At 43.1% G+C, this 25,677-nt stretch overlaps 1 protein-coding gene across 1 annotated transcript in view; it reads left to right on the forward strand.

The window, feature by feature from the left end:
* LOC104153826 (deubiquitinase DESI2) overlaps positions 1–25,677 on the forward strand; it is a 62,814-nt gene that overhangs the window by 33,618 nt on the left and 3,519 nt on the right. Inside the window, exons 3-5 of the mRNA XM_009689874.2 lie at positions 5,169–5,241; positions 8,599–8,692; positions 9,719–9,860. Of these exons, the coding sequence (XP_009688169.1) occupies positions 5,169–5,241; positions 8,599–8,692; positions 9,719–9,860 (309 nt within the window). The remainder of the gene's footprint in view (positions 1–5,168; positions 5,242–8,598; positions 8,693–9,718; positions 9,861–25,677) is intronic.

A 25,677-nucleotide genomic window follows, 5' to 3' on the forward strand; every position in this document is an offset into this window, starting at 1 on the left:
CTTGGCTCTCAGAGAAAAAAGGATTACCAGGTGGCAGGGCAGGTAGAGTCTGTTATAGGACTTCTGCTGGTAGGAGTGCTTCACGCTCCCAAGACTAGCAGAGGGTGGTGATTTAGCCATTCTCTTCAGTCCCTTGATGTGCTCCTTGCTCACTAGCAATGTCAGAGTACCACCTGTAGCTCTGCTCCCCCATTACTTTTCTTCTGCCACTCCTATGCAAAGCTTAGCCAGTTGATTCACAGCGGGGGAAAAAATTAAGTAGTCCTACCGAATTATATGCAGATGGTGCTTTGAGAGGAGATACAGTGGAATTAGTTATTGGTTCATATCTGCACCCATCCTTGGTAAAGTGTCTTGTTCAAAGTAGCGTGTGTAGTCATACAAGGACATCAGAGCAACCAAAGTAGGTTAAAACAAAGGTTCATCTAGCCTGGAATCCTGGCTTAGATGGTGGTCATGTGTGGATCCCTAGGGAACACTGAAAGAGCAAGGCAAGGTTCTTCCATTGAGTACTCTCAGATTTTGCAACTATTTGCTGAAGCAAATTTGTTTAGCAGTTCCCAGTGGATTTCTTTTCCATATGTTCATACAGATCATAAAAAAGGATGGATAGCTTCTGTTCAGTAATGGATGGATGTGGTGGAGTGGGTATCCAGTTTGTAGAGGGGTGATGAATGGAATATTGTTTAGAGTCTCAATGGCTCTAGGGAGCAGCTGCCCCCTAGGGAGTTGGTTGATTTTGCTGTTCAACACAGGAATGCAGGAGAGATTTTTGTTGATGCACCATGGAAAATAATGGTCTGAAGTGAGGAGTTAAAGAAAAAGTTAGTGATGGAAACTTTAATGTTACAGCATGATATTAATTGATGGTAGAAGTTAGCTGTTACATAGATGGGGCTGTTGTATCTGAGGGCAATGGAAACCCGTGTTTCTAATAGGAGAAGCGGGACCTCCCCAGGAACTAATGTTCTGAAAAGTCATAGGATGACATAATCTGCTTGCCCATCCCAGACCTATCAGCAGCATATCAGTATTATCTGGTATCAAGATCAAAATGCAAAGCAGCTCTGAATCATGGCTGCTTCTGTCCTCATCTCACCCCTGTCTCCAGGGTGCTGCAGAATCTGCCTCTGGTATGTAGTTGAACGTGCAGCAACTGCAGCTGTTTAGTTTCGTCCTTTTCTGGAAAGTTAGGTTATGGTTCATCAGCCCGGTCAGGCTTTCACTTCTATCTCTGTATATGAAAGATGGATAAATGAAGTGGATAACACAAAAAATGACTCAGAGTATCTTCTGAAATTTAAACTATCTCACCAGACATTTTAAGCTCTGAACAAAAGCAACCATGAAATCATGGCAGGCTTGAATACAAACTGGAGAATTTGAAACTCTACCTCATCAGGAACCTAAATTAAAAACTCTTGACTGATAGATTGCAAAATGTAAATGAGAGGAAGTTCCTCTTTGGGTTTGCATTTTGAGCCCCGGGCTCTCTGTTGCTTTTGTGAAGCAGATGCAATCTGATTAGCTTTGCTGCTTGTCTCTCTTCACTTCTGAGCTGTTCTCTGTCTCTGCTGAAGATAGAAGTGAGACAGAATGCCCCAAGTCCCTCTGCATAGGGTTTATGGCACGATTTTGCAGACATCATGCAAGCAGGCATAAATCACAGAACTGCCTTTGAGATCCTGCTGAATCCTATTCCCTGGGTCTTTCATCTGACTCAGAATAGGCTACATAATTATTTTTTCAATCTAAGCAATAACCAGTTTTCTTAAGAGATGAGTATTTGCTGACTCTTGCTGCTATTCTTATGCTCAGAATTGCAAACTTCTTGGAGAACAAGGCCAGCTCGTGTATGTGTATACAAACCAAGGTTCAAATCTGGCTTGGGTTCTGTCTTCTAACTCAGCAAGTGACTGACACGTTCAGTTTAGCAGAGCTTCCTCTAGAGAAAACCCAAGGGCTGTGCCAAAGAGCCATGAGGCATCTGCTGCATGTTCAATCACATACCAGAGGCAAATTCTGCAGTACCCTGGAGACAGGGGTGAGATGAGGACAGAGGCAGCCATGATTCAGAGCTGCTTTGCATTTTGGTCTTGATGATAGATAATACTGATGATTTTTTGCATTTTCAGTGAACTAAGACCCAAATCAAATCCCATGTCAATAACACCCCAATGCTATTGAAGGTATTTGAAAGAAAGTACTAAAGTAGTACAACTGTCTATTTAGTTCAAATTCAGGTATGGCTGAGGTTGTTCCTGTTCAGTCCATACTAGTTCAATAAAGCGGTTCATACTGAAAAATACACCATTTAAAAACGGAAAAGTCCACACGATGGTCATAATCCTGCAGCACCTGGTGTCAGCCAGAGAAATAAGTTTGCTCCTCTCTCCTGGAGCCCACGGCATCGTATGTATTTCCAGAGCTGTCCTGTAGCTTGTCTCTCAGCTCCCGAGGTTGGACAGGGTGAGTTGCAGGAGTTGTGGCTCTGTGTTGGGAATGGGAGTGGTACAAGGCAGGTAAGGGGAAAAAGAGAGGGGACAGGGAGAGGTTGTGATCTGATGGTGCTCTGCAGACCTGAGGTGAGAAAACTCTTGCTAAGGAATGGATGTTTTTAGTCAGTGCATTATTCTGATCTGATAATCAAGGGGAGGTCTTCTGCTTGGTTGTTGTTTGGATCCAACATAGACCTTAAAATGGAAGAAGAAAAAGCCATAGCTGAAAGTGTTCTTCAGTTTAACTTTCTTGTTTGAAATACAAAGCCTGATGCAGATCAGCCTCTGCAGATGGCCCTAACTTTCATAATTGGCAAAAGCATTTCTAATTTAAAATCTCCCTTCTTTTCCTGTTAGTTACTCCCCTAAGCAAAGCAGCTGGCATGACCTAGGAATGTTGCGCTTGTATTGTTGCTGTGAGACAATAATTCAGTCCTAGGGGAGAAGATGACCTACTTACCATGTCCCCTGGGAATTGTTTCAGTGGGACTCTGTAGAAACCAGTGCTTCTGTGAAGGCTAACTTGGACTATCTGAGAGTTTGAGGAGCTAACCCATGAGATCTGGGAGATAAAAGAACTGAAGTGAGGCTCATGTGTCAGTGGGAGAAGTGCTTTGGTCTCCTCAGCAGACGTGGCTGGCATAGCATGGGCTCCCCTATGCAACCTCCACCCCTTTCTCCCCAGTCAGAGCAATGATGTTCCTGCTGCAGAGCACAGGGCGATGAAAACATGCAGGGAAAGGCAATAGAAAGCAAGGGTATGTCCTATCCCTAAAATATTAGGTACGGTATTCAAAAAGGGTGTTCACTGCCAGTTGAGGCAGGGCTTTAGCAGAATTTGGGAGGTACTTGAACTAGTTCCAGTCCAAAACGCTGATCCAATCCTAAAAGCAAGAGTTTGTAGAATTCAAGGGAGGAGATAAGTGGGTTACATAAGATCTGAAGAGAGCAGTGAGCAGGAGACCAGCCAGGGTCCGGTGGTTTGCTGGCTTCCTGCAGTAATCACTGGCAAAATTCACAAAGAGCAAGAAGCATTATGGGATTTTCTGGTGGGAAAGGGAACAGCAAGCTGTACTGTCACAGGCAAGCATTTTTGGAGAGGGGGGTTTAGGATATCAAGGCTGGGCCCACACCAAGTCACCTTTGGGACTACACTTTTCATATCAAAGTTACTGTGTTTTTCCAAAGTAGCAGTGGTCACAAAGAAAGCATTTCTAGATGATTTATGGAGCTATTACAATCAATGCAATCATCAAAAATACATAAGCAAACAGCATGAGGAAAGTGGATGAAGTATGCAAGACCTTTGTTTACCCGACAGAGTGGGGTTCGTTCTTGTGCCACAGCTGCCAGATACAGGGGAAGGAGCAGCTCCGATGTTCTGGCTCCACCAGAAGTTGCTACGAGACCCAGAAGAGAATCTGCTTCATGTTAGCTTAACGAACCCATCATGTCACTGCACGGGGACAAGTGAATAACACACACTGTCCTTGCAGCACTTGACGAAAATAAGATTTTGGTCACTCTGAGTTACTAAAGATGCATCTTCACTCCACACTAGTCCCTAGTGAACTGTAAACATAGCTGGCACAAGGCGGTTTCCACTCATAGCCTGAAAACACATTTTCTGTAGCAGCACAGCTCTGCAGCCAATCTAATAAATGCTTGTGCTTAGTAGCAGGGCTAATTTTCTCCAGTGCAGCACTGCCCTGGCATGGCTCTACTGCTTCCTGCTCTAGAATTATTTTAGCTGGGGCTTGTTTGGGTGTCTGCACTGTCCTTCACGGTATCGTAGAGACAAGCCCTGAGCAGTGCTTGGTGGAGGAGGGGCATATGCATGCACTGGACTGTAATAGTCCTCTGCTGTTAATGTAAAGGGGAAGTGCTGGACCTCACAGCAATGAAATCGTTTAACAGCTCCTCTTGAAAATTTGTCTTTGACTTGGGTGAAGTTGTGATCACCTTGGACCTAATTTGGGAGCTGCAAACCCTCACCTCTTCTGAAAACAGTGGTTGACAGTATATGGTGCTTCTGAGCAAAATGTTGACTAGTCTGCTCAAAGCTTTTTTTTCTATAAAGCAACCACTGATGTCGTGCAGGTAAGTACTGCATATTATTGCTCTGGCCTATGAGAGGAATCTATCTGTCTCCAAGATCTCATCACCTAAATATACCTGCCTAAAAGCTACTGACTGAAAAGAAGTGTTGGTATTTCATATAAAACGGTGTGCAGAAAACGTTTTGGCATTCTTTAACTTCAGATCTTGATGATCACATAAAACAAGTAAATTGGTCAAATTGGTTTAGTGTTAACTATTCAGTGAGAAGAGATACAAAAAATTAGACATCCCTCCTATAGCAGCTGGGTCTACGTAGGTTCAGGTCTAGTTGTATATAAATATGCGGAAAGGCTTTGCATGGAGAGGGTCAGATGAGGGTTTTTTTTTTTTTTTGAGCCCTAATTGCTGCCAGCTGTGCAGATACAGGACCCACTTCTGGTGATCTATGAGAATTCTCTGTTTGTTTGGCTTGAGACAATTTCAAAATCATCCTTGGCGTTACAGAAGTTGCCCTGAGGAAGGGAGATGGGGGGCATAGTGTAGCATAGGCCAAGATTCTGTTTTTCTTTTCCACTAATGTTTCCAAATGTGGCTCTTCTCTTACTGTAGTACTGGATAAATGAATACACCTCCACCTTGGGGATTGGTGTCTTCCACTCTGGCATTGAGATCTACGGCAGAGGTATGAAGCATTTCCTTTTCATTACCTGTAGAACCTGGAGACAACTGCATGGCTAGTCTGACACAGAAAAGGGTCTCAAATTTATAGCTTCTAGCAAGAGATGCTTTGAGGAATGAAAAATTCAACCAATTCTCTTTTAGAATCTAATGCTGCATCCAGTTAGGACTCATACAGTTCTGTCAAGAACATGTCGCCTGTCAGTTCTGTCAAGAACATGTCGCCTGTCTTGTTTTCACCATGTAACTGCAGCCTCTAGAGCTTGTGCAGACGTGTAGCAGAATGTCAGATAAAAGGGATCAATCAACACTGGAAAGATGTTCCGCAGTGAAGGGAGGGGAAGAGAGAAGCGGACAAATGGGGAAGGGGAAGAAAGAGAATGATCAGTGATTTCTCAAGTCCTTTAAATGAATATTTGTGCTGATTCAGGGTTAGGAAAAATCACTTTTGTTGTAATTCTCTGCCACTGTCCCATGATCTAGAAATCTGGGAATCTGGATTTCCAGATCTTCTCATTTTGAAACAGCAGAATTATAAGGAAAAGAAAGCTTCTAATGAGACTTTTAAAATGGTCTGAGGGGAAGAATCTGGCTTTACTAAGTGCTGAACTAAGCCAAGCTTCCTGCAGAGATCAGAAAAGTCAATCAGTTCACTTATGGAATGGAGACAGTGTCAACCCTAGGTATTCATTTATAAGTCACTTGCCTTCTCGGAGGAAAGCCAGAAGTAAAAGCTACATGTAAAAGCAGAGATATAAAAAGCCCCACAGAGGTATTGATGTTGGCTCTCCTGAGGAGCAGTCATGAGCAAGTTCAGCCCACGCCTCAAGATCTGCTGTAGCATTGCTAAATTTGAAATTGATTCAGGGACAGGGGTGATTATCTTGTAAAAAGATAAATCTTAATCTTACTGCACCTGCCTATGACTGCTTGAAAGCCCAAGGGCCTGGCTTAGTCACTACATCAGAGTAGCTAAAAGGAAGCAATGCTACACAATGGCACAAGGCTGTGACAGTGTCAGATGGAGTGCCACAAGTAAACTGACCCAAGCATGGTCAGTCTGGGCAGCAGGTAGAACAGGGTCCAACAAAAAGAACCTGCCTGTGAGAAGAGCTGGCCTGGTTTGACCTAGAGAAGGAGTTATTCTCAGTCCTGGTGGGAAGAAAATGATATTACTGTTCAGACAGGAAGAGGTGGGTTGAGCAGGAAGAAGGGCCCTTCTGCATGGTATCATATTGAAAATAGGTGGGAAGATAACCCAGGTTGTGCCAAGGTGTTGACTGAAGCAGGAAGAAGGAAACGCTTTCCCTCAAGGCAGGGAGGGCCACTATGATATACTCTTCACTGGTTTTCTCATAAGTTCTGCTCTACACTGATAGGAACAAGCTGGTATCTTCTAAATAGCCTTTGATTTGTTGCTCCTAACTGGTGTGGAAGTGACCAGTTTGAGTGCGGCTCCTTTGCTGGGACTATGTCACTCTGAACAGCAGCCAGGTCATGCTGGCGCCAGGGTCACTGAGTTATCTGAATCCCTCGCAGTAGAAGTAAATAAGATGCAAGAACTGCAAAGGCTCATATCCCTGCATTACTTAGGCACATAGCTGCATTTTTAGCCCAATTCCAAACTGCAATGGAGTGATGAGGGATTTCTGAGGGCATGTTGCATCACCCCATTAGAGCTGTTTTTCTGCAGAGCTGTTTTTATCCCCTCACTGCTTGCTTGCTGTCTTGAGAAGAATCTCCATGCGACTCTCCATCTTATTTTGGAGGTCAGGAAAGTTAGCCAGCCTTGGAACAATAAAACAAAACTTGATGTCATTTGGGACGGCAGGGTTGAAATTAAGAGACAATTGCACACTGAAACAAACCTAGTTATAATTTTGGTGCTTGTGGTGCACAGGCATGAACGTGAGAACAGATCTAGAAAAAGCAGAAGGCTCTCTAGAAGTACCACTGCCTAAAAATCTCCGAGTTTCCATACGATTTCCCAGTATGATAGCACAGTCCTATCTACTCTGTGTGGGAAAGACCAAACTCTTTATGAACTGCTTAAACCAGGCTCCTGTATGGACAAGTGACAAAGTACAACAGCAAGTTCCAGAGGAATCCAGGAAGGCCCTCAGCCATGGTATATTTATATTGTTTTTAAATCTACATCAATTTCTGCAGATGGCATCAGAACAGGGAGCTGGTTCAGTTTCATAGGGGTGGACAGAAAGCTGTAACTCATTGTTCCAGAGGGCTGTCTGCATCTCAAACCCCAAATGGAAAGTGATGCTTTCTATAACCATAAGACCATACAAGATGCCTGAATGATATTTGCAAGGCTTTATCTTGATCGTGGTACTGCCAACCCACTCTGACCCTTACAAGAGTAAAATCTCAACAGACGCCCTTCTATGTCAGGGATTCCTCATGCTGTCTTTAGGATGAATCATGTCACAGATTATGGCTGACAGAAAACAAATTTGTGATATTTCAGGCCTTCTTTAGGGTGATGCTGCATCTCTGCCTTCAGATGGGAGACCTAGTGCTTAAAAATATGGGATGAGGAAGGATATTGGAGAATACCAGCTATTCCTACTGGATGGCACTGAAGCCAATTTGAGTGCCCATTGCAGAAGAAACAGTCAAGGGATCTGGGAAAACAGCTGTAGTGCAGTGAAGCCAAAGGACAGAATAGCATCACAGGCTTTCAATTTCCTTCTTCAGCATTAAATGGGAATAACTTGGGATATCTCACTCTTGTTATTTTTAGCCAGCGCCATGTAGCAGATAAAAGCTCCAGTGTGCTAAGTTCCCTCTTGAACGCAGAAGCTTTCACAGGCCATGCGAGATGGCCTGTGAAGGCCATCACAAGGCATGGTGAGGCCTGTAGGCTTGACTCGTGTGCTAAGGAAGTGCAATCAGCTTGGTTTTCTGCAAAGAATTCCCAGCTGTTGCCTATAAATCCCTCTGGAAGAGGACTGATTTCTCCCTACTCTAGAAAACATTTATTTCAGTTAGGTATCACCACTGATACCCTTCCATAGTATTTCTAGACACGTCCACTGTAGATCCTCTTTTCACTGACAGGAAGCCATTTGGACAGGCACAAAGAGACAGAGGCGGTGAGAATTTTCCAGGAATGGTGGCAAACCAGTATTATTAGCATTGATGGAGTCTGCTCTGGAGCTGAGGTTGTAAGGGTGTGCTCAGGCTAATAGGTAACCAGACAGATGGATTTTTTAGAGTCTGGCTGAAAGTGATTTTGGCAATAGCCCAGACCCTGCTGCTGATACTAAGCCGTGCATACAGCTGCCATAGACTTTCCTGACGTAGCCTTCATTCATTACTCACAGTCTGTTTCTTTCCTTGTCAGAGTTTGCCTATGGAGGGCATCCCTACCCTTTCAGTGGGATATTCGAGATCACACCTGGCAGCGCGGTAGAACTTGGCGAGACCTTTAAATTCAAGTAAGGGCACTTTTCCACATCACCCCAACCTCGTAACCCCCAGCGTTAAGAGGAAGTCCTCTCCTCACTTTCCTTCTCCTAATTCGTGTTCTCACTGCCTTCTCACACAATCCTGGTTCAAAGGCAGCCCTGCAGGGATTTTAAAAGTGTACACCAGGGGGGAAATAGTGGTGAGCTCTCTTCTGCAGGGTTTAAAAGTATACTTACAAATGAAGGTAGTTCTCTTTCCCTGTTAGGTTTGTTTTCTGTGCTCCCAGTTTCACATGCCAGCAAGAATGGGAGCAACAGTATGTTATGCAGAGTCAGAGCACAGGAAAATAGAGCTAGTCTTTTTATGAGTACCACCTACTTATGGATATTGCATAGAGATGAAGTATTGGAAATCATCTCCTGTGTTTATTGCTACTGTGTCACAAGGGACAGATTAGCTGCTGGAGGAGTCTGAGAGGAGTCTGCATTAAGACACTATTCAAGGTGCTCAGGCTTTGGGATTGTGGTTCAGGAAACTGTTGATGGGAGGTGGGGCTTGACCTTCTAAGATTGCCAGCTTACATTAGAGGATGTTGGAGAGTTAGCCTTCTAGAAGACTGGACACTATTGAGTGAATACTGAGAGAAATGACAGGCTTAAGATACATGTTTATGTATAAAGTTCTCAGCTTGATTATTCCTTGCCCCCACCGTGAAAACCCTCACCGTCATAGGCACTTCTGTCCTACTGGAAGTTCCTGCTGAGGGGCTAAGGACAGGGTGGGAAGTGAGCAGCCCTCCAGGGCTGAGACTTCCCAGGTGGTGAGCAGAAAGCTCTCAAGCTGTTGCTTGTGTTGTACCTGCTTTTTGGATAATTTGAGGATATTAGTCTGCCATTTTATTAGTTAGGATCTCCTTGTCAGGCTTAGATAGGCATGCCCATGTTTTAAGCCTAACCTTCTTGCCAATGCCTTGTTATCTCCTTTTGCCTGGGTCCACATCAGCATCTTCACCATATCTTTCCATGTCTCCTGTTGTGTGTTGTGTTTTCAATTAGAGAATCCATTGCCTTGGGCACCACAGACTTCACAGAAGAGGATGTGGATAAAATTATGGAAGAGCTGGGCAAGGAGTACAAAGGCAACGCATACCACCTGATGCACAAGAACTGCAATCACTTCTCTGCTGCTCTTGCTGAGGTTGGCACAGCTATTCTCTCTGTATCTTTGCTACTTCAAGTCTGCAGTAGTGCTCACAGAAGGGGAACTGGGGTCACCACAGCCTGCAGGCTAGAGCTCATAGTCAGATCTACTGTCTCTGCCCTTAACACTTCTAGAAGCCCTTTGCTATTTAAAGGGATGGGGTCAGCATGGTGGAAATGCAGCAGGTTGATTGCAGGTTTTGTCTAAACTGTGTGGGAAAATCAGGCATGTCTGCATTTTGGCTCACTGAATAGGCTTGTGAGCAGGAATTCGAAGGCCAGGCCTGTCTAGCATGCAAATGTGCATCCTTTTTAAAGCAAGGGCACAAACAACTCTGTATGATCTGCAAAAGTCTTCAATAGCAAAGGAATAAAAATGGCTTATCAACGCTCTGTTAATACAAATTTGCAATATTCAGGAAGTGAGTGCCCTTTTCCACATTTAATGAATAGCATGCAAAACCCACAAAAAAGGAGGAAAAAAACCCTGAAAAAATATAAATGTTTTTCTCTAGTGCTTACACATTTTAATGGTCAAAAAACCACTGTGAACTATAATAGAGCTGTTATTTCTCTTTAGAGAGAACTGAAACAGAGAAGCACAAATTTATTCAAAGTATCTACCAATTTGGGATATCTGTAGAAAAAATACTGTATGATTCTGTAAGAAAATCTCTTGAGATTCTGAGAAATAGCAATTAATTTAGGAGGGACCTCTCAGAAAAAAATTCTTGATTGATTTCAGAAATTATAGAAAGAGAATTATAGAAAGAGAAAATGACATGAATTCATTCCATAAATGTTATTAAATAAAAACAAATGGGAGGAAATTGTACCAATATAAACAGAGAAGGAATTTTCAAGCAGTACAATGATCAAATCAAGTTAGCTGCACTACTGTTTTGGAGTCAAATCATCAAACTACTACAATAGAAAATAAGAAATTAAAATTTTAAAGGAAATGAATGAGATAGCTGTGCAATTGTTAATGAAATTTCCTCCCCCCTCCCACCCCCTCCAAAATCTTCACCAGCAGCAGTGAAATCAGGCCATGGTTCATTACATATTTCGATATGGACAATTCCTGTCTTGCATCGAAGCCATAAACTTAAAACCATTCTTCCTTGATTCTGCTGTTACATGTTAGTGGACTCCCTACTGCCTCTCCCCCACCCAACTGTGCAGAAACACAATGCAAATAAGGCAGATCTTAATATAAAACTACTGACAGCTTTTAAATCTTTCTTAGGACTTACACAGAATGCAAAATTCACCCTCAGTGAGCATCTTTTCTGGAGTGGAATTTAGGATTAAGTTTTCTTGCAAGAGCCTTCTTAGTGTGCTTATATGCCTAGACTTGTCACTGCCCCTCTAAAGTTTCCCAGTTGGGGAAAAAAAAAAAAAGCTTAAATAGCTGGTTTTGAACAATTCTGCTCTGATAGTCTTCATTACTTGTATGATATAGGCAAATCCAGGTGGGAAATGCACCTTGAATCTCAACAGCTTGATATATCCAGCATGGAACTGAGAAGGATTTAGGTCAGTTTAAATCCTTCATAAGCAAGCAGGATATTTTTGTTGCTATTTCTTTTCATAAACACCCATGTTTATTGTCCCACTCCAAAGTATTAAAGACGGGAAAACACAGGAGGTGCGCTCCAGCCCCAAGAGTAGAAAGCCCTGGATGGTCTCTAGCATCCAGATAAAGAAATTGGTGCTTGAAAATCTTATGACAGATGTCTACATCTCTTTTTGGAAACAATAATTTGGCACTGTGTTTTGGATATAGATGAGAAGTAGCACAGCTTAGGTTGGGACGCTTCTGATCCCTGGGGGAAAGAGTGCTTGAAATTTGTCTAGCTGAACTGAAAGCAGTAAAAGTTTCTATTCTCATCTATGATGCTTCTCTCCTGTAATGCATATGCATGTGGAGGCCAAATGAAGGACATACAGGAAAGACAACCTTAATTTCTGTCATTTCCTAATGCCTGAATGCTTGCTGAATGTTACAGCTTTAATTTTTTTTGCTGTAGTTTTTGAGATGTTATTTCCCATTAAAAACAAACATCACACTAGAAAGCTCCATGGCACCACCATGTTATCTTATGCTGTTAGATAACATCTTGAGCTGTTGTCTTAGGCGGTTATAAAATTTGCACTCGAGGTAGGTAAGCCAGACTGACTCTGACAGGGGCACGTCCAGGCTATACCATTTGGCTGTGCACCTTGAAAAATCCCTGGACTGGAGTGGATCTGGCACAGGCAGATAAGCTCTACTCAGTCACTGAGCATGCTACCCACCTCTGGAAAAATTCACCTTGCAGTGCCATTGCAGTCTAATTGCATGCTACCATGGCATTAAGTCTCTTCCTTACAATTTCCTGCATCTCTTCTGATCTTCCTGCCCAAATGTGCTTGTAAGCTACAACGGACTTTATTACTCTGTCTTTCACACTTAACTCTGAATTTTCCTTGCTTGCTGCTGCAGACTGTCAAGCATGTTCATACTTGCTCAGGGCTTCCATTTTTCCCTGCTTTGCCAGTTCCTCCATGGATTTCAAAGGTGCAGCTACTGGATCAAAGAAGCATGGCTGGATCCATTTGCAAAGCAACTCCTGTGGAAATAAAACTTTGAGCACCATGGTGTCAGCAGGAACAGTTCAAACATCCTCTCCTCCAATGCCATTTCAGGGCAGCTTTCTCAGTGAGTGATTCAGTGAACATGCTACATCTTCCTGCAGGTTTCCTGAGGAAGTTTTCTTCTTTAGGGACTCCTGGGGTATTTCAGCAGTGGAGAAATGCCAGAGAGCATGAGTCTCTGCCTAGTAAGTACTCCACACCATCTTCATTAGAGTTTTGAAGGAAGTTTTACTTTAAAGCAGAGCAGAATTTCCTAGTGGATAGTCAATGAGAGGAGTCAGATGCACTCCCTGGGCGTATGCCTATCTTCAATTTATGAAAGCTGGTACGCACACCACTTAAGGAGTGTGCACCCCTTTCTGATCTGTGGGGGGCTTAATCCAAAAAATCAGTATTTATTTAGTGTTGCCTCAGCTACTCTGACTACTGATGATCCCATGGTACCCATTCTTATAAACCACTTAACCACAAATTGTTTGAAGGTTAAAACGAAGAGGTTAAACAAACTGGGAATAGTAATTTGCCTACACGGAGTTTTTTTGTTTCATGTTGTTTATATTGGCAGTCCCCCAAATCAAGTTGTGTTAGCACTCTTTCTGAAGAAGCTGTCCAGGAGGATGGGCAATCCCTTTGGGGGACTTAGGCCTGCAAATTCTGCAGAGGAAAATGGTCAGGCTGTCAGTGGCGGAGGCCAAACTTCCCATGCTCTTCAGAGCTGCTGTGCTGTTCTGCATGTTGGTCTTCTAGGCACTCCAGGGAGGTAATGTTGGCATCTTTCTCATGCAGCGGGGATTTTAGCAGTCTCATAACGTTATGCATGTGTGGGGAATTTAATTAAGATCACATCAATATTCGGTGAAAGCCCTTCTGTTTGCATCTGTTGTGAAGTCACTGTGTTCCTAACAATATCCCACGTATACTTACAGGCAACACCTTCAAATGGCTACTCAGGGAACTGCAAAATATTTATGTTCTCGATGAGTTTCCTTGGCTGATAAAAGAGGGTATTTAAGTTCTGCCAGATGGAAAAAAAATTGGTTATTGAACATTAGAATAATCTTTTTTTTTTTTTTAAAAAAAGCTAAAATAATTAGTTCCTGCCATAACATGACTTGTAATTTTCTTGTTGAATATCCTGGTTTTCAGAACAAGGAGGTGTAAGATAAGCAGTATGACAGAAGTTCCAAACTTGTAACAAACATGCTAAATGAGGGAAATTCACCTGTGCCCTTATGAAAAACCCAAACTCAAAGTAATTCCTGGGCTAATTATAAGTTCCTCTGCAAGGAACTGCAGGTCCCAACCATACCAATGCTTTGCAGGAGTGCCCTTCACTGCAGCAGTGGGCAACAGGTAAGTATGCTGTGAATAATGTCAGAGGTACCAAGAAAGACATGCAGTTCCACACGCTGTCACCAAGGGTGCTCTTTGGCATAGAGAAGGGTAGGTGCATGCAGATACAGGGAATAGTGAAACTGCTTGTCGGGGGGCTCTTTTCAAGGCAGGCGCACGGCTCTTGAGTGCCCTGCAAATCCACAACACAATTTGAACTTGTAGAAGGCAGAGAGTAGGCAAGGCAAATACATACATGGTGAGGCTTGTATCCCCAAATGTAAAGGTGGGAGGTTGACTGTCAGGGGTTCAAAAGCAAACATATAGAAATATAAGCCCTGCTGATGCATAGGCATACGGCGACTGTACAGTGCCTGAGGATAGGTTCTTTAGAGAAGCAGCAGGTTGCAGTGATGCTTAGATAACAGTAGCTTGAGGATCAGAGGAAGGTCTGAAGAGTTTTCTTCTATGAAAGTTTTCTGCTCCAGGTTTTTCCCAAGTCTGGTGATACTCTCCAGTACTGAGTGTCAGGATCACACCATGTTACTGTAACTTAAAAGATTCTGAAAAAGTTTTCCTTGCTCAGCCCATTCACAAACAGAAGACCACTCATTTGATTTCCCACCAGCAGTTTTCCATGCTTCTAAAGTTTTCTGTTCTAGATAAGCCATGGAGCCCTGTTCTTACCAGAGTGATGACAGTTGTTACAGCATTTCTCAGGAAAGGGCAACTCACCATGGGAACAGAGAAGAACACCCTTGAAACAGCACCTGAACTGAAGATAAGTGGAATGACTCAAGGAAACCATTCTTTCTCCCTTCATCAGTGTGATTACTGCCAAGCAACCGGAATGATCGCTATTTAAGGAAACTCTTCAGCACCTTGCTTTGGGCCACATGGCACAATTATCAAAGAAGTTTGGCTTTCAAGCACCAGAGGAAACAATCCCTTTTATTCTCCTGTAGCCTTAACAGGGATGGAACAGCAATAATGTCAATGGGTCTTATGGGACCTTTGACAAAATATGATGTTCATCCTAATTAGGAAATGGATTGAGAAGCACTGATTTGACTCACCTTGAAGACTGTTGATGTTGGAACTTTACCTGAGGACTGTAGCAACAGAAGACCAATGTTATACTCTTTTATCACATCTCTGCTCACTGTTCTTGAAAGGGGTATGATTTCTTTCTGATCTGTATGCATAATTTATTGTAAGCACCACAGAAAAAGTCATAGCCCTCTGTATCTTGTAGCTGTTTCTCAGCCTGGAGTTACTCATCTGACTTCCAGCTGCTGTAAAACTGCTCTACATATATATTAAAGAAGAAGGCAGGCAGGAGAAGGCTGAGTTTGTGTTAGTAGGACCGGTTTGGGTCCCTAAAAGTATGGCCAGAGAATCCCTAGCAGCCCCAGGACAAAATATGGTTCCAAAATACTTGGGTGAACTGGGAAGAATTCCCCTTGAGTCAGTAAAAGCTGAATTTGGCCGCAGAACTGCTAAACTTGCTCTGAAAAGTGACCTGAGGGATGGTGAAGCAGAGTTAAATGTCCCTACTCATTTCATCGTTTTCTTTTCTGTCTAGAGAAAACTATCTAAAAAGACTAGAACTAACCCTGAAGTTAGTGCATGGTATGCACCCACATGTGATCATTCTTCAGAAGGCTCTTTAAGGCCATCTGGACTTGAGGGATTACAATCCCTTGAGGAAAACAGATTGGCATTTCATTATCCAGCTTCCTTTTGTATTCATTCATTCTTTTCACCCCTTTACTCCTTTACATATTAAAGGATCCATTCCCTCATTGCTCAGCATTTTCTCATCCAAAGGACCCAGGAGATGCCTTTTGGGAAATGGCTAGAATTCGAACCAATTGTTAGAGCTGAATTTGGGTTTTCTGACTAAGCACTTTTGGTTGAAAATACCACCTCATCTACAGTAGAACTTTTTAGAGGGATCTGCCACTTTTAATAAAACTTATAGTAGGAGAAGTTTTGTGGGTTCAAACTGAACTTCTAGCTGGAGAGGCACATGTGCCCTCAGGTGACAGAGAGCTCCCTGGTTGGTGAAAAGCTCACTGGGGTGTGGGAGAACAAGTTGGACCAAAGATTTATTCACCTTTTCTCCTAGGTTCCAGCAAGGACTCTCCTGAATACCAGCCATGAGATATTCTGAAGCAGGGTAACTCTTAGTGTCTCCTGTAGGAACCATCCCACTTCAGTAATTTACATAAAGGGAGATAATACATTTTGGCAGGAGACAGACCCTCTAAATCCGATTTAGTGGGCTTGCAGTTTTAGAATCTCATTTTTAAAGTCATGGGATTTGTGGAAGTTTCCGGAGAGAAAAATCGTGTTTTGGGGAATAGGTGGGAGTCTTGGTCATGGGCTGAGGTGGCCTTAGGAAATAGGCTTGGAAGTTAACAAAGTGAGCTTAGACTCATTTTCCTTTGACACAGGAGGGGATGAGAGTCTCCTAAGCACCTGAGGTGGTTTAGATCAGCACTGGAAAATTCTTTAACGTCCTAAACAGGGCTGGTCACTGCAGGTAGGGATTATGGACTCTGTCACAACGAAATACTTTTGTAGCCCGAGATTGGTTGAGAGGTCTTAGTGCCACTCTACTGAGATGCTCACCCTGGTAAGTAAATAGCTGACAACCTCCTGAAGGCAGCAGGACTCTCTCAACTCCGATAACCTAAGAGAAGGTCTCCCATTGGAAATACCCTGGTGATTAGCAGGTGGAGTCTGCACAGTGAATCCTGCAACCTGATGGCTACAGAAGACTGAAGGAGGCATTTGGCATGCCAACTATTAATGCTGACACCATGGATTATTAAACCTGCAGGCCAGATTGGATTGAAATGCTTGGGAAAGCCACATAAATTTAGTCTTCCTAGGAAGCACTGAGTGATCTTGGTACTATCAGGCTTGTGTGTGCATCACATCTAGGTTGGATGCTAGGGTTTCTTTCCCCTTCTCTGTATATTATGGATAAAGAGCTGTCTTGCTGATAGTGGGGGTGGCGAGGAGGAGAGGATTTGTCATTGTGTGAGTGTGATAGCAGCCAGGGAAATACGCATCTCCTATAACTGACCTGCACTATAACTGACCTACAGCATAAGAAATCTCTGCAATTGGTATTACAGCTATGTCTGATAGGTATTTGTTTGGTGGTGTGGCTGCCTTGGTTGTCCTTTGGCACAGTGGCTGGAGCCTTGGCAGGAAGAAAGGGAACTTACTTTAGTGGCAGAGGGCATGCAGTTGTACTGAAGTGCTAGGAGCTGGGAGCCAGAGCATGTTCTTTTCTCTCTAGCTATTCACTTTTACTTTCTCAACCAAGGGAAAACTGTCAGCCTATAACACACTTACCTTGGTGTCCTGCTTTCCTTAAAGGAGTTTGACTTTCAGCAAAATCTCTGAAAGAAGCAGTTTTGCTGAGTCATGGACCAAACAAGAGGGCACCTTTTTTAACCATCAATGAATAATTCAAGCCTAAAGCTTTTCAAGGTTGTCCCCAGACACATGTGAGCTGTGGCCATAATGTCATTAAAACTTAGAAAGCTTTCTTAGCCTGCAAGCTATTGGAGAGAAAGGTTGAAACACGAGAAAAGAGAACTTCAGATGCCATTTGTATAACACTCAGAAGAGGCAGCAGCTCTTACAAACCAGACTTCAGCATGTCCTAAGTAGCCAAGTATTACCCATGGTTCCTTAGTCAAGAATTCCTTTTCAGTTGCCTCTTTTGTGATGAGAAGAGAGGCTAGCTTTGAGAGAAAGGTGTTTTGTTCTACAAAAGCATGTGTGCTATTGCAGTGGGGACAGAACACTTCAGACAGACAGTAAGGGGGGAAAAAAAAAGCAAAACAGCCTCAAGACATGAAAGAACATCAGGAAAACTTTATTTCCTGACGCCTGAGTCAGTCCTCACTGAAACTGATGGAAAGACTTCACTAGCCTTTGAATGTCATTAGCTCTATGGGGCTAAACAAGCTGTGCTTGTTTTCTATATTTTAAATACCTCACACATTCAGAAGAATTTTATTAATAAAGACATCAAGCATCCATAAATTATCCCCATTGTTTCAGATGGATGTCACTTTTCTCTCATTTCTGCTTGTAAGTACGCATGGTTTGACTGCATGCTATTTAAGCAACTGCTATATTGCATTTCAGATGTGGCTCATTCGCAGTAGAAGAAAAGAGATTTCTAGATGTAGCTTGTATACCAGTTCACATTGATGAAGTATTTGGGGAGCCCTTGGAATGAAGGCTGCTATAAAAGTATAAACTTCTTTTACTATCATTAACCTTTCTATCTTTACTGCGTTGAAGGAGTATTCTAGCCTAACAAACATGATTAGTGGAATAACTCAAACACTTTTTAGCTCTTAGTCCATCTCTTAGTCCCCATCGACCTACTTGCACAGGGGGATGGTACTAGATGGCAAGTAATTTGAGACAGAAATCAACTGCCCCCCAAATGACAAGTTATTAGCACAGCATTTCATTTTTTTGGAAAATGGCCTGATTTCGCTACACGTGTCTCTGCAGTTACTTCAGGTTTTTACTTTGAAGTGGTCTATCTAGCCAAGGAGATGAAATGTGAAGATATTTTAAGAGGAAATTTGAAAAAACATTTCAAACTCCCTGGGGCTGGTGTCAAGGTGGATACTTTGCACTATGTATTTTGCAGCTTGCTTCATCTGCTTTTCTGCAGCTCTCTTCCCAAAATCAAAGGCCCTGTGTTCTTACCTGTTATAAACAAACATAATTCCTTGCAGCTAAGTCAGTTCATACCATCTGGGGAATTAATCTCTAGTCACATCGTCATGAATCCTTTGAGTCTATGTATGTGCAGTTGCATGAGAACAGATGCCTCCTTTTTGCAAATGAAGATGGCAAGGAAAAGTCCTGTCCTTTTCACCGATGTCAGTTGATAAATGGAACGTGTCAGAAGTGTAAATGAACCACCTAGGTGTGTTGATAGGCTTTTGAGGACTGGAAGCTTTGCTTAGTAGTTCAGCAAACTATGCATGGCAGAAAGTCTTTCTGTGATCCTATATGTTCCTGGAGTCTGCCTCTCTCTCTTTTCTCATTGTGTACCCATCCTCAATAACCTGCTGTTTGCTAATGTTAGGAAACAATGCTCGGGACTGAAACACAGGATTTTCTTGGTTAGCTATTCAGAAAAAAGATGCTATTGATGACCATCACTCTATGGGCAAGGTTGGCCTAGTCACGTTCAGCATGGCCATAACACTTGAAAGGATGACTGTATGAGGCATGGCTGTTCTCAGTCACTGCTCTGGAAACAGAACCTGCTAGGGAAAGAGAGTTTGTCTTTGCGCCATGAAGAATGGCAGGATTATACGAATGAATTACGGTTGTTCTTTCACTTGGTGGGAGAGCCATTAATTTAAATGTCACTAACAAGCCTAGACTTAATTATATGCAGCATTCCCCAAATGGTCATCTGTTATGAGACCACCTGCTGCCTACCATGTCATTCTGCAACTGCTGGCTGTACTTATAAGTGCTGGTTTCAAGGACTTCCATGCTCAGAGGGAGTATAGCCTTGCTGCAGTGTTGGTACATAACTGAATAGTGATGCTAGCCATAGCTTGGCTCTGAATGTGGTTCATCAAGGTGTCATGCAGTCACATTTACAGCCACTGTGCCTTTCCACTGGAGGCCTGGTCAGTGAAGGTGAAACAGCACTGTGAATGCTGAGGTGCTGTAAGCCACCTGTCTCATTTGGCCCAGAGTTATCTACTCCATCTTCTCTGATCTTGGCATCTCTCTGCATGCAGACTTCCACATGGAGGCAGCTCTGTCCCTCTGGCATGGGGGTGCAGAGATGTGTCTGACACCTTCCCACTAGCGTCACAAGGGGAGCAAGACTGTGGGTATAAGTGACCCATCACTCGTCTCAGCCCGCTCCCTTTTCCTGATGCTTGGCTAGTCTCCATAAGGTGGTGCAGATGCTCCTTCTGTTTTATGTGGAAGAAATGCCAGCAATATCAGGGAGGGTTTGTATGAGTGGCTGTGCCCTGCCCACTGTGGAACAAAAAGGGATTGCATAGAAGAACAGGCGCATTTCAGACAGCTGCTTGAATTCATTTGGAAGGCTTTTACCCTCCTTCCCTTTGCCTGAGGATACTACCTCCCGGAACACAGCCTCATTACTGAGCTCATTCATCATCGTCTACTATTTCTCAGCTGTTCCCTTTCCCCTGCAAGATAGAAGCCATTCCTGGCTCTACTGAATGCACATTGCATGCAGCTTCATGGCCCAGTGCCACTTAATCTATTCTGTTGATCTCCACAGGCTAGTTATATTCCCTAAAGTGGAAATTTACCCAGGAACTATGCAATAAATCCATTTTAAGCAATTGATCCTAGCAAGCCAACTCTACTAAGGTGAGGCTGTGGTTTCAGGTGTGTTGCAAAGGCTTGCACGTCTGTTCTCTTTCAGGAATGTTATTTTGAGTACGTATACCCTATGCATCAGCCAATCAGGAACGCAAAGCTAGAGTTATATAAGCTCCTTGTTGAGGCACTCAAATTTCCTTAGCTCTGCCAACACTGGGCACCAGTGCTAACAGTTTAGCTTTTGCAAGGTGATAAAAAAGGCCTTCCTGTGCATTAGCTTTATGGTTTATTCCATATGTGGCCAAGTACTAATTTCATTACGTTGCTATGCTTCTGTTTTTACATATATTTTTTTGGCTGCCCTATCAGAGCCTGCAAGCTTTGCCTGGGCAGATGTGCTGGCTTGTATGTAATGGCCTTATTCTGAAATTCTGATAAGAATCATCTATGCCATACTGCCTAGGCCTCATAGGAGTCAACTCATGCAAAGACTACGGAAAGACTCCCCTGGGACTCTAAAGGCTTTGCTCCTGCAGTGCTGCGAGAAACATGTTAACACTCCTCAGGTGCCAGTAAAACCCTTTGCATTTGCTAAGACAGACCAAGGGAAATACTATATAGCAGCACAATGGATACATGCCCCATGGGGAGGCTGCCTCAATTTTAGCAAGGCTGCTAAGTGGGGGTGGCAGTGGGTAGTTTAGTAGATGTTCAGTGCTGAACTCTCAGAGCTTTAGTGTGGAGACAAAAATTGGACTAATTCACATGTTTTGTTTGACAGACATAACATTGCCTCTGCATGTTTTGATTTTAATGGATAGGAGCATTATGTGGTGCCTTTGGGAGAGACTGCTGAGGTTTGTCTGCCCCAGATGTGTATTACAGCTGGTTGGGGTTCTGACAGACCAGAACAAAAACTCAGGCTGCCTGCTCTCTTCAGGAAGGGCCCTTTGCAAGTCTCCTGAGGTTTTCAGGAGAGGTTGCTATTCCCTCAGACTTTGGACAGCTGTAGAGACAGTGATGAGCAAGGGGTGGATCTGACTACAAGTATGCTGGCACATTAGTGGAACAGCTGGGCCCTTCTGACCCAACGTCCTGGTATATCTGGAAATATTCTGTGTTTTCTTAGCAGGGCATGGTGTGGGAGAAAGAATGGATGAAGAGTAGAGTAGACCTAGAAGGCACTCCTACTTTTCTGCCGCCTGCCTGAGTTTACCAATCACATCATCCTTAGAGCTCTGCCCCCATGGGAAAAGGACACTCGTTTGCCACTAGTAGTTTAGGGCTCTGGCAATCCCACTGTAGCAGTGAGTTTAGTGAAGCCATTAACTTCCACTGCATGTCTGAAGAGTGAGCAAGCACTGGAGAGAGTGCTATTCAGACCATAGTTTGTAACCCTAGTATTATGCAGACTTCACTAACTGCTGTTTTGTCAGTTGTTCTCTATAGCTTTGGCTCTGTAGAAGAGCCTGAGATCTATTTGCCGTATATTGCTAACTGGACTACATCGTTTCCTCTGTCTCATGTTCTCATCTTCAGTTTATTTTTTGGATATCAAATGTCCAAGGTGAATTTGAGGATATTCTTATAAACCTGAATATATCACTACTGTTTAAGGGAAACACTGAACTGGATGAGAAGTGCTAGTTGCAGAATGTAGGATGAGAAGAAGGAATTTAAGATTTAGGAGAAATATAGATATCTGCATCCAAAATGGACATCTCTAAAATCGTTGCTCTGCTAGAGTCCCTTGAGCTCCATCAGAGCTCTCTTGACAAACCCTTTTTTTTCCTAAGTGCTTTGTGCTAACGCTTTTGTGCATGGCCTGAGTTGCCCCTATTGTGTCATCCAGCACAGCTCAGAACCTATCGCATACAAGAGCTTTCTCTTAGGATCTAGAACTAATCAGTCCTTCACTTTTTTTTGAAGGCTCAGTCTGCTGGACTATCTCAGATCACGACTTGCGTATACTAATAGCCTCGAACTGCTCACAAAATAGAACACAGACTTTCACTCTCTGTTAAAACATAGCTAGAGAAGTAAGAGGACAGCAGGTCATTGATTAGCATTGTCCTCTAGACGGCAGGAGACTCGGCTCTTTCTGTTGCTGGAAGAGATTTAAAGCCATCTCCCAGTTGCTAGGCTAAGAGTGCGCCCCCTGGCCATCGTAAAGCTTTACAGCAAAGCTTTAAGGTCTCATTGAGTGACTGTGAATTTTAGGGCGTTTGGGGGAGGAGAGAGTCATGTGTTGCAGTCCTTACTCCCAGGGCTGTTTGTACATTTTAGCTAGTGACTGTTGAGTGCAAAATGGCGTGGATTAAGATGCTCAGAGTCTCTTTTTATATCCCAAATTAGTTGTTTCTTGATGAGTTGAAATGCTGGTGTGGGTTTGACAGCTGCCCAGAAATAGCACCCAAACTGTCAGGTCCCATTTCTCCCTCACATTTGGCTTCTGCCATGAATGTCTGAACTGCTGTTTCCACTTGACTCTACAGATGCCAGCTGGGTCATTTGCAGCTGTTGTGCAGAGTCCACAGAAGAAACTGTAGCTATGAGAGACTCGTCTCTCTATCATGAGGTGCCGCACAGTGGAAGCTGTAAGTACATGCAGCCTCCAGAGAAGTTTCTGCCAGAAATGGGGACTGGTCTCTCAGTGGGTAATTCGAATCTACACTCACTATCCTCTAATGCTGGATTTCAGTCTGTGGCAGTGAGGGTCCCAGTGGGTTAAGTAGAGAACTTGCATCTTCAGGGACCTCACAGTGAGGGAAAGACGGGGAAGAGCTATGCTCAGCAACAATGGGTGCATGCTGTTCATAGGAGGTTTGTAAAGCTTAGGGAATCCCCACCTTGGCTGAAGTGCTTCAGGCTTTCCTGCTAGCAGCCCAGCCTCTCACATACTCCTCAGGGTTGGCCATCTCAAACACTGTTCTGCCTCAGGTAGAGGACTAAGCTATAACTAACCCCTGAGCTACCTTTCAGACTTGTATCTCACATAGGCTTAGCCTTTCTGTCTCCCTATTTGTTTCTTAAAGTTTTTTCTCCAGTCAGCCAGATATTAACAGGCTCCATTGCATTTTTGTGAAGTGTTAGGGTCAGGCTCCACCTAAGGTGTATTACGTTTTCTAGAGTGGTAACTGGGTATTTCCTGAAAGGATGTTAGCAAGTTAATTTGACGTGATGGTCAAGACCAGTCATTTCTGACCTATAACAGTTTATCTGCTGAGTTTGAAAGGACATGCACATAACGGAGCGCATTGCCCCCTTGAAGAAAAACACTTGTTTGGCAAGTGTGATACCTAAAAAAAGACTTCTGCTGGTGGAAACAATGGGCAGTCCCAGGGTTATGCGAGTTGTTGTTCCAGTGTGCTTTTAATTTGAGAATTGCTCTGAAGAGCTGCAGTAGGTAGATTTTCTGTGGACCCAGATAAAATTGGAAAAACACCCACTTCATCTAGCTTGTGCTGTTTTATTTAAGCTCAGCTGGCTTAATTCCATTACAGTCAGGTTTATTTGATGTTTCTCCATTAGCTAAGTACTGCTGGATGCTCCAGCACAACAGACTTTACAGTAAGGAGCTGAAAACAGAGGAGCAGGCTGTAGTGTTATTGGCATTCCCTACAGTTGCCCTTTTGCTCCTGTTGAGCGTCATTTTCTGCTGTAGAGCAATACTGAAGCTGAACTGGCAAGAGACAAGGAGGAGGAAGACTCCTGAAAGGAGGAAAAGGAAACCACTTTGACTTCATCATTATCCTTAAGCTCCTCAAAATGCCCTTTGCTGATTGATAGCCTGATGCCCACACATCTCTCAGTTCTTTTCATGGCTTTTCCTTGCCTCACTGATTTATTCTGGGTGAAGAGGCTCCCATAAACAAAAAGAGAAGCTCTCAGCATCATTTCCACATTGGGAAGTGTTATTTCAGTAGCTAGCAATCTGCTTAGAAAAGAAAGCCAAATCTTAAAACAGTACTGCCATTCCAGGCACTGTTACCTTGTGCTGTTCTGTTGCTTCTGCTAATTTTCCAAAGCTTTGTTACCCTATTTTTGTTATATCTGATATAGTAATATCTGTGGGAAATTCTTAATGGCTTATGACTGCTTGAGAACTCAACTCACATGCACACATACATGCACATTTCACAAGCAGTCTAAACGCAGTCACTTTCTGTATTGGTAGTACGTTGCCTAAGTTCCTGGCGATGAAGAAAGGGAAACGCTACAAAACCCAGAGGTAATTCTACTGCATTTGTTGGCTTTGGCTCAAGTTTGCTGCTTCAGTAGAACACATTGTATAAAGCTTTAAAAACAATGTGCGATTCAGCAATATTCTTCTGAAAATGATCAGATGTATCTGATGAGAAAACCAAATGGATCAGCAAGTTTTCTATGAACGAGTCTAACATGCAGGTGGAGAGGACCTATGTTTATGACAGACTCTAATTAGGGCTGCTAATAAAGGAATTGTCCCCAGAATACAAATTTTAAGAATACACATATGGTTGTGTCTGAGGTTAAGTAGAGTGCAGCACTGCTAAGAACTGCAACCAAAGTTCTCAGGTTGTAATTTACAACATATCGGGTAAAGAACAGGGGTCTATTCTTGCAAGTAATTTAAGCAGTCAAATCGTTCTGTTCACTCTCTGATGACTAATAATAATGTCTTCAATTTCACACATTGATTTCTCCAGTTTGAAACAACGCATGCTGAAGTAAAGTGAGTTCCCTAGTGAAATCAGCACAATCATGGTTTTGTCTTCTCCATACCTTGCTGGAAATTCCACACTGCTAGAGTAAGCTAATTTCCTTGTACTCAGGATGACTATTGGAGTGGGACTTATATTTTTCTGTCGAGGACATACACATGAAGGATCTGCTGGTCATCTGCTATAAGACTTACGGTGCCACATTGCCTATCCTCAAGAACTGCTTTGCTCGTACAGAAAACCTGAAAACTTGTTTAAATGTCTAAGCAATAAATTTCCATTGTCAACAGCAGACATCTCAACAAATATTCTCTTCAGTGGATGACAAACAAACACCCTCTTGGTTTTTGCAGCAATTAGTATTTAATTAACTAAGTATAGTTTTAAACTGGGGGAGGGTGGGAGGAAGAGCAAGGGAATTTAGTATCAGCATAAAATGCAGTATGGACAACTCTGGGACCACTGATCCACATAAAACGTGAAGCAAGGTCTGCAGGGTGGAAGTTTCTCTTTTATCTGTCTTGCTCTAGAGGGGACAGTTGTGGGAGGGAAGGAGAGTTCAGGTATTATGACTGTTGCTGGTGTAGGGCCACACAGGCAGTATTATTTACTACAGATTGATTCTTGAAGCACCCCAGCTGGTTAGTTCCAGATGCTCCTTCTGTGTCCAGTAAGGGAAATGGTAAAATGCCAAGGGAAATTTTCCTTATGTGGCCTAACCCAGATATAGCTACTAAAATCTGGCACCTGTGCATATATGTCGCC

The sequence above is a fragment of the Struthio camelus genome, chromosome 5 (assembly GCF_040807025.1).
Source record: "Struthio camelus isolate bStrCam1 chromosome 5, bStrCam1.hap1, whole genome shotgun sequence".
Taxonomy (NCBI): Eukaryota; Metazoa; Chordata; class Aves; order Struthioniformes; family Struthionidae; genus Struthio; species Struthio camelus.